The sequence below is a fragment of the Phycodurus eques genome, chromosome 5 (genome assembly GCF_024500275.1).
Source record: "Phycodurus eques isolate BA_2022a chromosome 5, UOR_Pequ_1.1, whole genome shotgun sequence".
NCBI classification, from domain to species: domain Eukaryota; kingdom Metazoa; phylum Chordata; class Actinopteri; order Syngnathiformes; family Syngnathidae; genus Phycodurus; species Phycodurus eques.
In genome coordinates this window covers 26,110,668-26,123,263 of record NC_084529.1, presented here as the reverse complement: position 1 = coordinate 26,123,263, position 12,596 = coordinate 26,110,668, and the positions used below count along the sequence as shown (strand labels likewise).

General features: G+C 40.9%; 1 protein-coding gene across 3 annotated transcripts in view; it reads left to right on the top strand.

Annotated features, from left to right (window-relative positions):
- LOC133403381 (copine-8-like) overlaps positions 1-12,596 on the top strand; it is a 67,717-nt gene that overhangs the window by 26,374 nt on the left and 28,747 nt on the right. For all 3 annotated transcript variants that reach the window (XM_061678352.1, XM_061678354.1, XM_061678353.1), the window contains 7 exons: positions 2,490-2,593; positions 3,892-3,996; positions 7,980-8,021; positions 8,412-8,487; positions 9,722-9,778; positions 12,016-12,077; positions 12,193-12,239. In XM_061678352.1, the coding sequence (XP_061534336.1) occupies positions 2,490-2,593; positions 3,892-3,996; positions 7,980-8,021; positions 8,412-8,487; positions 9,722-9,778; positions 12,016-12,077; positions 12,193-12,239 (493 nt within the window). The remainder of the gene's footprint in view (positions 1-2,489; positions 2,594-3,891; positions 3,997-7,979; positions 8,022-8,411; positions 8,488-9,721; positions 9,779-12,015; positions 12,078-12,192; positions 12,240-12,596) is intronic.

Here is a 12,596-nt window from a genome sequence, read left to right as displayed (position 1 = left end):
GTTCAGGGTGTACCCTGCCTCCTGCCCGATGATAGCTGGGATAGGCTCCAGCACGCCCGTGACCCTAGTGAGGAGAAGCGGCTCAGAAAATGGATGGATGGATGGGTTTGTTAGCCAATAGACGCCCCGACACATAAATGTCCTTCCTCTTACGTGTCCTAAATGCACCACTGTGTTTGTCAGTAGAGGCTCTGACACACAAACATCCAATGTGTCCTGAATGCACCACAAAGGGTGTTTGTCAATAGACAGCCCAACACACCTATGTCCTACTTGTCCTAAATGCACCACAGAGAGTGTTTGTCAGTAGACGCTCTGACACACAAATGCCCTTCATGTCCTAAATGCAACACAGAGATAGTGTTTGTTTGTCAGTAGACACTTCCAACGAGGCTAAAATTAGAAGGCGAGTGTCCAAAAGTGGACTTTCTAAAAATAGCTCATCACTGCTGCTCCTGCCACATTACAGCACAAGAAGAAGACATGATGATGTAAGCATTTACATTGTTTCTTTATTTGTATTACTAAGCTTTACTAGATATTCTGTATTATGTTTTAGATGCATTCAATGATGTTGCATTGAGGTTCATGTTCTCGTTGGTCTTGTTGCCATGGGTAACAAGAGTCTGAAATTTGGCCTCTCGATTGCAAATTGTTTCAATGAGTAAATACCAATTATACCTACATTGTAGAATAATATTCATCCTTTTTTAAAAAACGTACATTGTTAAATATTCATGTTTAGCTGTACTGTAAGACAAACTAAAATCCTAATTAAAATGGGAATAAAAATAATTTATCATTCATTAAGTCATTGAATATTCAGGATTGCGATATGAAATATCGTCCCGAAAAAGCATATATTGCCAAATCTAGGTTTTGTGATTTATTTATTTTTTTCCTCAATGTCTTTATGTCTCAAAAGTGTTCTCTGTCAATTGACTGTCTGTTGTCGTACGAGAGCGGCTCCAATTACCGGAGACAAATTCCTTGTGGTTTTTTTTGGACATACTTGGCAAATAAAGATGATTCTGAAAAGCAACAGTCATATTTCATTGTGTTTCAGATTTTTTTAAATGTAATAAGTAAATAAATGAATAAATAAATAATCATTTCATGATTTTATAAAAAAAAATAATAATAACACCAATGTGTTATTAAGAGAGTTAATAAGACCAATGTTTCTTTGCATTTCTTCTTTAATCAGAATCATTTTATTTTTAATCCAAGATTTTAAAAAAATTCTTATTTTATCCATCCATCCATCCATTTTCTGAGCCGGTTAACCTCACAAGGGTCGCTGGAGTGCTGGAGTCTATCCCAGCTATCTTCGAGCAGGAGGCGGGGTACACCCTGAACTGGTTGCCAGCCAATCGCAGGGCACACATAAACAAACAACCATTCACACTCACATTCACTCCTACGGGCATTTAGAGTCTTCAATTAACCTACTATGCATGTTTTGGGGATGTGGGAGGAAAACCGGAGTGCCCGGAGAAAACCCACGCAGGCACGGGGAGAACATGCAAACTCCACACAGGCGGGGCCGGAGATTGAACCCCTGCGAGGCAGGCGCTCTAACTAGTCATCCACCGTGCCGCCTATTCTTATTTTAGAATGAGAAAAAAAAAGTTTTGTGATTTTTAAATGTTTTATCCAAAAAGTAAATACATTTACTTTTTTAAAAATAATTTATGTAAAATAAAAAAATCTTCATGTTTTTTCAACATTTCTTCTTTCTTTCTAATCTTTGTGCTTTTGGAAACATATTTTTAATTAAATGTTTGTGTTTTTTTCCAAGCCCTGCCTCAAACAGTGGAAACAGATGTCACCGCAAAAAGTTTATGATTGCCTATATCAACAGTCTAAACCACAAATATAACACAAACTATGATCCCAAAACTCTTCAATATTATTTGAAACTCATCATATGATTATGATTTACTAATGAGTTTTACTAATTTAAAAAATGCACTTATAAAGCCCGCATGTATACATGTTCATGCACTTGCGGCGAAGACGCTGCATAACTTCCACAAACAACCCTGGCTAAACTTAGCTCCTTCACGACATACAAAGCTTGTCTCTCAGGCGAGATGTATCACATCAACATACTCCCTTGACACCAATTACCGAACTATTTTTCTGTGTGGAAAGGGCTTTGACGGCATCTCTTGGCATCTTAGAGCAAGCGCAAAAACGCGAATCGTGAGTTGAGGTGAATTTGTGAATGGCGACCCACAGGATCACTGTAGATATTTTAATATTTAAAATGAAAAAGAAATTCTTCGAACAACAATCTGAGCCAATAAAAATGAATCGTGCTATAGCTGCATTATGAATGACTCCAAAACAGTAGGTAACAGTAAACCTAAGTCAAATGGAAAGTCTTCTTGGTGTGTCCCATCATACTTAGTCACCATGGCAGCTGTCACACTGTGTGTGTGTGTCTGTGTGTCTGTGTCTGTGTGTGTGTTTGATGCTGGCAGGAGTCGGTCATGCTGCAATTCTGCGGCAACAAATTGGACAAGAAGGATTTCTTTGGCAAGTCGGACCCTTTCCTCGTCTTCTACCGCAGTAACGAAGACGGATCGTGAGTTGACAAGCTGGTGCTCGCCTCCGCCGCCGTTGTTGTTCCTCCAACTAAAACAAAATACACGCACACACACACGTATAGACGCTGATTGTTCACGCTCCAGAAAACTGCCATGTTCACTCTATAAGCACTAAATGTGTTGTTCTTATATAATCCTCGATGCTGGATGTATATATTTGCCTCTAGCAAACAAAAACAAAAAAACACACCAATTAGCCCTTTAACTAGCCCTTTTAAATCAGTAATAACAAAAAGTAATAATAGTAATAAGAAATCTAACAAATTATTAATAATATAGTGAATAATGTAAAATATAGTTGTTCATTTTTAATAAGATAAAATATGAAATAATGAAAACCGTATATTAATAAAAGATGTTAATCTTAATAATGAGTAATAAAAATTAGATCAAACTAATAATACATAATATAGTAAATAATATAAATATAAATAGTGTCTTTTTACTTTTTTATTAAGTATAATAGAAAATATAAGTTAATAATAGTTGCAGGTAATAAATAATAAATATATGATAAAGGATCTAGAATAACTATTTTAATACTATACAAATATTAAATAATATAAATAAACTGTAAATACAAATTAAAAATAATAATGATGATGATGATAATTTTAAGTATTATTACAATAATAAATCAATCAATCAATCAAAATATTGAATATTTTGAGTAATATAAAATTCTAACTTATTTTAAAAACTATACTGTATACTTTATAATGATAATATTAAATAATATATATTTTTATATTTTGTAGTTTTATATTCTACTATGTTGTATGTATTGTATTAATGTGTAATGTAGTGTTAGTGTATTGATTGTATGTATTTTTTAGGTTATTCATTCATAAGTGATACATTGAATGATAAGAAAATAATAATAATGACAATACAAAAATTATATTGTATTGTGTATATTTTTAATCATATAATAACAACAACAATAATAATAAAATAATAAGTAAGCTGATATTCAAAATGAACACATCTCACTTGACTGTGAGTTTCTATCACTACAACATTGCAACAAAAATTTCCCAATAGGAAACCATTCAGTTCTAGGGTCAAACTGTCGCCATTGTAAAAGCTTTCCAAAACATAAAAAGCAAAGTGCTAATATGCCAGCAGTTTGCCCCCCAGTGAAAGCGGGCCTGCCACTTAACAAATCCTGCTTTTGTCAGGCTTTTTGGGTCCACTGAGGCGACCTGAATGCTATGCGAAGGGGCTCCGACAACGCACACAGAGCTTAACAAGTGTGTGCGTGTGTGTCTGGCAGGTTCACCATTTGCCACAAGACGGAGGTGGTGAAGAACACTCTGGATCCCGTATGGCAGGCTTTCAAGATTCCTGTCAGGGCTCTCTGCAATGGCGACTTCGACAGGTACGTCGCCACATTTCAAATTGTTATATTGCACCGACACAAAAGGCGGAACTAATGCGTGTCACTGAAGTTCAATGTTCTAGTGCAATAGTTCTCAAACTTTTTACACCAAGTACCACCTCAACAATGTTTAGCTCTCCAAGTACCACCATAATCGCCAACATCAAAATACAGTCCCAAAAAACACAGGTCAAGGTTGTAGTCCTAAAAATCACTTTTACTTGACTTACATTAAATACAACTGAACTGTAATTTTAAAAATTACTGCACTAGAAGTAAAAAAAAATTAACTTACTGTACAGGAAAAGTGATTTAAAAAACTGTACTGGATTTGAAAAAAACTTACCTGTATACCCGCTCACATTGTCTGTTGCCACAGCATGCCTAGAGCAGTAACAATGGTCTATTCACGCACGGATCGCTGCGATTACACATCGGTCTCTTCCGAACACAGATGTGTCTGTCGAAACTGTCAGTTGTGCCACATTTAAAGGGAAGGAGAGGAGCCGCATTGATTGGCGGCAAACATAGTGGGCCGTGAACGCCCCCATGTTTTCATACAAATACATAACATTAAACCACATGACACCTTAAATAATGTTTTGTGTGGAACTCTTAATCACTATCCATCCGGGTCGGGTCGCGGGGGCAGTAGCTTTAGCAGGGACGCGCAGACTTCCCTCTCCCCAGCCACTTCATCCAGCTATTCCGGGGGGATCCCGAGGCGTTCCCAGGCCAGCTGAAGGACGAAGTCTCTCCAGCGTGTCTTGGGTCGTCCCCTGGGTCTCCTCCCGGTGGGACGTGCCTGGAACACCTCACCAGGGAGGCGTCCGGGAGGCATCCGAATCAGATGCCCCAGCCACCTCATCTGGCTCCTCTCGATGTGGAGGAGCAGCGACTCTACTCTGAGATCCTCCCGCATTACCGAGCTTCTCACCCTATCTCTAAGGGAGAGCCCGGACACCCTGCGGAGGAAACTCATTTCGGCCGCTTGTATCTGGGCTCTTGTTGTTTCGGTCACGACCCACAGCTCGTGACAATAGGTGAGGGTAGGAACGTAGATCGACCGGTAAATCGAGAGCTTCGCCTTTCGGCTTAGCTCCTTCTTTACCACAACGGACCGATACAAAGTCCGCATCATTGCAGACACTGCACCGATCCGCCTGTCGATCTCCCGTTCCATTCTTCCGTCACTCATGAACGAGACCCAAAGATACTTGAACTCCTCCACTTGGGGCAGGATCTCATCCCCGACCTGGAGAGGGCATGCCACCCTTTTCCGACTGAGGACCATGGTCTCAGATTTGGAGGTGCTGATTCTCATCCCAGTCACTTCACACTCGGCTGCGAACTGCTCCAGTGAGAGTTGGAGGTCACGGCTTGATGAAGCCAACAGAACCACATCATCTGCAAAAAGCAGAGATGCAATACTGAGGCCACCAAACTGGACCCCCTCTGCGCCTCGGCTGCGCCTAGAAATTCTGTACATAAAAGTTATGAACAGAATCGGTGACAAAGGGCAGCCTTGGCGTATTCCAACCCTCACCGGGAACGAGTCCGACTTACTGCCGCATATGCGGACCAAACTCTGATTCTGGTCGTACAGGGACCGAACAGCCCGTATCTGGGGGTTCGATACCCCTTACTCCCGAAGCACCCCCCACAGGACTCCCCGAGGGACACGGTCGAACGCCTTCTACAAGTCCACAAAACACATGTAGACTGGTTGGGCTGAACTCCCTATGCACCCTCGAGGACCCTGCCGAGGGTGTAGAGCTGGTCCACTGTTCCACGGCCAGGACGAAAACCACACTGCTCCTCCTGAATCTGAGATTCGACTTCCCGACGGACCCTCCTCTCTAGCACCCCTGCATAGACCTTACCAGGGAGGCTGAGGAGTGTGATCCCCTGTAGTTGGAACACACCCTCCGGTCCCCCTTCTTAAAAAGGGTGGACACCCTTATGCTTGAACATGGTGTTCGTTATGGACAATCCGTGACGAGCACAGAGCTCCAATAACAGGACACCGCTCGGGTTCTGATCGGGGGGGCCGTTCCTCCCAATCACGACCTTCCAGGTCTCACTGTCATTGCGCAGGTGAGCATTGAAGTCCCCCAGCAGAACGATGGAGTCCCCAGCGGGAGGGCTCTGCAGCACCCGCTCCAAGGACTCCAAAAAGGGTGGGTACTCTGAACTGCTGTTTGGTACATAGGCACAAACAACAATCAGGACCCGTCCCCCCACCCGAAGGCGGAGGGAGGCTACCCTCTTGTCCACCGGGGTGAACCCCAACGTACAGGCGCTAAGCCGGGGGGCAATAAGTATACCCACACCTGCTTGTCGCCTCTCACCATGGGCAACTCCAGAGTGGAAGAGAGGCCAACCCCTCTCGAGAGGACTGGTACCAGAGCCCAAGCTTTGTGTGGAAGTGAGTCCGACTATATCTAGTCGGAACTTCTTGACTTTACACACCAGCTCGGGCTCCTTCCCTGCCAGAGAGGTGCATTCCACGTCCCTAGAGCCAGCTTCTGTAGCCGGGGATCGGATCGCCAAGGTCCCCGCCTTCGGCCACCGCCTAGTTCACACTGCACCCGACCCTTATGGCCCCTACCACAGGTGGTGAGCCCAAGGGAAGGGGGACCCATGTTATCCTTTCGGGCTGTGCCCGGGCCCCATGGGTGCAGGCCCGGCCACCAGGCGCTCGCCTTCGAGCCCCACCACCATGCCTGTCTCCAGTGGGGGGCCCCGGTGAGCCGCGTCCGGGCAAGGGAAAACTAAATCCATTGTTTGTCGACATCATTTGGGGTCTTTGAGCCGTGCTTTGTCTGGTCCCTCACCTAGAACCTGTTTGTCTTGGGTGAACTTGCCAGGGGCATAAAGCCACAGACAACTTAGCTCCTAGGATCACTGGGACACACAAACCCCTCCACCACGACAAGGTGATGGCTCAAGTAGGGGTCTTAATCACTATTTAGAAGTTAATGAGTCAGTGAGAAGCAGAGAATCTTCTTTACTCTGACAAATCTTTTCAGGTCTGCTGGCAAGTGGAATCCATCATAATAAGAATGTATCCATCCATCCATTCATTTTCTGAGTCGCTTCAACCATTCGCACTCACATTCACACCTATGGACAATTTAGAGTTGTCAATTAACCTACCATGCATGTTTTTGGTTATGTGGGAGGAAACCGGAGTGCACGGAGAAAACCCACGCAGGCACGGGGAGAGCATGCAAACTCCACACAGGCGGGTCGGGGATTGAACCTCTGTCCTCAGAACTGTGAGGCACATGCTCTAACCAGTCGTCCACCGTGCCGCTATATATATACATGGAAAAGCAGCACTTTATAGAGATTAAAATGTAGCCTTTGCCAGCGAGATTAAGAAGAGGAAGCACAGCAGGTTTTAATGGTGTCACATTCAAACTCCACTTGGTGCTGGATTACTTGGACTCCTCCAAAAAAGAAGAAAGAAAAGGGGATTTGCATTTGTAATGACTTGACCTTTCAACCTGTAGCAGCACATTTTTTATTCATGTATGATTTTCAGGTTAAATATCAGACCATATGATGGCAGTTCTTTGTATTAACCGTCAGGAAAGTGTGAAAAAAAACAGTCAAAATGTCACCTTTATTACAATTACAACATAAAGATACTGATGGCTTTATCCACGTTTATGTTTTTTTGTTAAAAACACTGATGAAAATACGGTGACAGAGCAAGCCATGGCCTTTTTTTTTTTTTGTTTAAACTATAGATTATTTCTAGTAATTTTGTTCATGTCTATTGTGCAAAGAAGGGTTATTATGAATAACTGGCAGGGGAGTCATGACATTCTGCATTGTGAGCGTGAAAAGCCTTGATTGTATTAAACAAAATCTGATCATATGAAAACACATTTTTTGATTATTTTTGTGCAAGATTTATCTAAATGTGAAAGTTTTAATTTGAGATTTAACGGTGTTGTCTTTCCATCTTGTAGGAGCATCAAGGTGGAAGTGTACGACTGGGACAGAGACGGAGGGTAAGAACATTATCTAGCCTCAATTGCCACAGTCTCGTTTCTTCATTGTCACACCTCTTACGATAGAGATTTTTTTGTCATACACACAAGATGTAAAGAAAGCAGAATGGCATTCAACATGAGCTCAATAGGCTGTTAGCTTTATTAGCCCAATTAGCTGCTAATGTCGCTAAAGTTTTATCAGCTTTCACACAATTTCCCAAAGTCAGATTTGCGAATCCACCAATTAACATCCATGTCACTCAATTATGCAAGCCACCAATCGGCTCATTAGCGGCGATGTTTCATATCTGCTGACATGATGTGGAGCTTGTCACGCTTTTAAACGTTGTGTTTGTGTGTGTGTGTGTGTGTGTGTGTGTGTGTGTGTCCGTGTCCCTCCTCTTACAGACACGACTTTATCGGCGACTTCACCACCAGCTACAGAGAAATGTCCAGAAGCCAGTCACAGTTTCATATCTATGAGGTGATACACACACACACACACACACACACAGACACACACAAAGATAGGAAGACAAGAATACCCACAAAAATAGAAAGACAAGGGCACACAGGATATACATTATATACATACAATGATAGACAAGAACACACAGAAAAAGACAAGACCGCACACACACTAACTATAGGTAGACAATGAAAACACATACAGAAAGACAAGAACACACCCATACAAAGATAGAAAGACAAGGACACACACTCACACGTATTATATACAGTACACTGTATGTAATAATATATTTATACAGCATTTATACACAAAAATCGATAGACAAGCAAGCACAGAGATACTGCATAAAGATAAGAACACATACACACAAAGACATAAAGACAAGAGCTCCCACAAATACATACATGCATACACAAAGATGATAGAAAGACAAGGACTCTCACACACACATACATACATTTTATATACACACGAAGATAGAAAGACAAGAACACAAACACGTACATACAAGGATATAAAACAAGAACTAACACAAACACAGAAAGACAACATTACACTACAAAAAAATGGATGGATGGATGCATACACATACTGCATATATATACACACAGATGTATCAAGACAAGAACACACATACACACAATAGAAAGACAAGAACTATATATATATATATTTTTAAGTGTAAAACAAAGAGGCCTAATTGTGTGTTGGGTGTCATTCGGTTGGTGCAGGTGTACCTAATGACGTGTCCATGCATGTTATAGCATTGGTAATAACTTGAAGGTGTAAGCGTATACGTCTACGGTACATAGTGTCAATATCAGCATCAGTGTGGTGTACGGTCAGCGTTATTCCTTGGAGTTCTTTGACCTCGGCTCTCTGATCAAACCACCAGTGAAGGTCAAGAGCAAGACAATATGCTGACGTGGAGAAGATGAAGACGAAGGCGCCTTGCCTCCTTTGCATGCCATCAAACATGCCCTCTCCATTTTGCCGACACTGTCTTTTTGTAGAACATGTTTCCATGGCTTGTTAGGCTCCACACGTTTCACAGCACATGAAGAAAAACACGGCGAAGCATTCTCGCGATGTTCGATATTGCACTCGGCTCACTCACTGTCAACATCATGGTGACACTTGATGGAGCCGGTTGTTGTCTCCAGCGTGTTGACGGGCTTCAATCATCGGGCGTCACCATGGCAACGCAAGGCAATCAATGTAAGCTGGTTGTCGTTTTCCTCTACAGGTGCTAAATTCCAAGAAGAAAGGGAAGAAGAAGAAAAAGTACCAAAACTCAGGAACGGTGAGGTCTACTGTCAATGTGCGTGTGTAATTTTTTTTGGTTTTTTTTACAGTTTATAGGAAAGCCCACATCATTGTGTTTGTGCTTAAAGGAGACAAATAATGTCTTTGTTGGCATCGAGCAACACAAGGTGCAAGACTTTATTTTATTTTATTCAAAGAATATTTTGATTTATTTTATTGTAATTGATTTTATTGTGTTATTTATTTGTATCATTTATTTTATTGTATTGTTATTCATTTTGGATTTGGGATCTTAGTTCAGCGGCACGGTTTGCATGTTCTTCCCGTGCCTGCATGGGTTTTCTCCGGGCACTCCGGTTTCCTCCCACATCCCAAAAACATGCATGGTAGGTTAATTGACAACTCTAAATTGCCAGTAGGTGTGAATGTGAGTGCGAATGGTTGTTTGTTTGTATGTGCCCTGCGATTGGCTGGCAACCAGTTCAGGGTGTACCCCGCCTTCTGCCCGATGATAGATGGGAAAGGCTCCAGCAATCCCACAACCCTAGTGAGGAGAAGCGGCTCAGAAAATGGATGGATGGATGGATCTTACTTCATATATTCTTTTAATTTATTTTATTGTAATGATTTTAATGTATTATTTTTTTGTTTTGGTTATTTTTTTGCTGTAATAGATTTTAGTGTGTCTTGTCATTTATTTATTTTTGTTTTATGTCAAATTTTTGTAATTTAGTTTTGTTATTGTAAATTATTAGATTTTTTATTTATTTACAAAATATTTTCATTATTACTTTAATTTGTTCATATTATTTGAATAAAGTGCATACATACAATAATACAACATCAAATGTTATTCCTTTTCAAAATAAAAAGTGCATAAATAAACATAAAAATACATTTGTAATTTAATTCCCCAGCAGCATTACACAGATACATGTAAGTACTGTAGTTATTCGTTACTTTGTTGCTAAGACTAATGAAATGCAGAGAACATTATATTCTATTGTCGATTTTGAACCAATCCGTCCTGAAATATCATCAGTTGTGGGGCAAGAAATTATCCAATTTCACTTAATAGGTTCGAAAATGATTTATTCACAACAAAAATGTATCTTTGTTGATCTATCTATGCTAGCGACGTGTAGTGACAGAACAAGACGTGAATTTGTACTTGATAGCAGATGGAACAATGAACCTGTGGATCTCCATCATAATTTCAGTATACTGTACTGCAGGGGTGTCAAACTAATTTCAATTCAGGGGAAAATTGTCACCCCAATTTGATCACAATTGGGCCAGACCAGTTTTTCTTGGTCTAAAAAAAGCTATAGACAATGATATTTCCAAATGTTTTCTCTTTGGGGGGGTTGTGGCATTTGGAAAATATTCACCTTTATTGATTATTATCTTGTTCTGCCTTTTATCTTGTTTCTCAAATCAGATGAAATATTTAAAATTTCTTCCTAAAAATTAGTGCAATTTCAACATTATGAATTAGTTTTCATTTACTCATTCAATGTACAGATCACAGTGGATCTAGAAACTGTAGGTACCTTTTAGAAAACAACTTATGATCTAGGAATAATTTTAAATGTATGTAAATGTCCACATCCATCTGGAAATCTTGACAAACTCAACTGACTCATCACACCATACAACCTAAAGTGGGAATTATTCAGATTGAGTGTGCAGTTGTCCCCCTGCCTTGAAAATATGAAGATAAAAATACAAGTTGTGGCTGTGCATGAAAACAACAACCATAAAAGCGTTCCACCAAAACAACCTCTTTTGAACTGAAGTTATAGACTGATATTTTGCAATATTCATTCTCAAAATATTTCTCCAGGAGGTATTCATTTTCACAGAACTGTATTCTTCACAGTGCAGAGGTGGCACTGCATATGAAGTAGGCTTACTTTGCTCTTGAAATACAGAATCAGAATCGTTTAGCCTACACAAGTGCATCAATATCAGGCGTCAAATCCTGAATAACAGCCCATTTCAGAACGGGCCGAATCGGAACCACTGACGGACCGGTTCTGGCCCGCGGGCTGTATGTTTGCCACCACTGCTACTGTATCCACTTTTTGTGACATTTTTGTTTGGTTGTGTGCCATGAGATTTTATTCCAATGCCAAATATAGCTTCCTTAGCTCAATATATATCAAAATGAGGGTCAAATTATTAGAAAGTCCCCGCTGGACAGCAAAGTATAAATTAACTTCTAAAGTCTACATATTATTTTATGACCATGGTCGTGGTGTTGTGCTGCAGGTAACCCTGTTGTCCTGCCTGGTGGACACCGAGCTTTCTTTCCTGGACTACATCCGAGGCGGGTAAGCCAAAATGAAGAGAGACGGGCGAACCGTAACGGGCCTCTCAATTGCACGACACTCCGCAAATCCCAGATTGATTTTGGTGACTGAATATCAAGTCTTTTTGTTGTTGCAGGACGCAGATTAATTTCACGGTGGCGATCGATTTCACGGCGTCAAACGGTGAGTGCGTGTTCTCGCTTGAAGTGATGGAAGGCAACGTGCTGGGCTTCCCTTATCAATCACTTCGTGGAGATTGACATCGCCCCCTTTTGGTTTAAAATGAAGCAAAATCGAGCCACGTTTTGATTTAATTTGACTCTGACATACATGCCTACCGATTTCAAGTATTGCCAAGTAAAACTGATTTAGGCCTGGTACACACATAAAGATTGTTCAAATCTTAGAAGATTTTTTTTTTATCTGTGACAGACCCCACACATAAAGATAAAAAAATTATATATCTGGCATTTAACAGTTAAGACAGAACACCACACGCAAAGATTCCGTTTCACTACCAGTCTGGAAACAAGCCCTCCG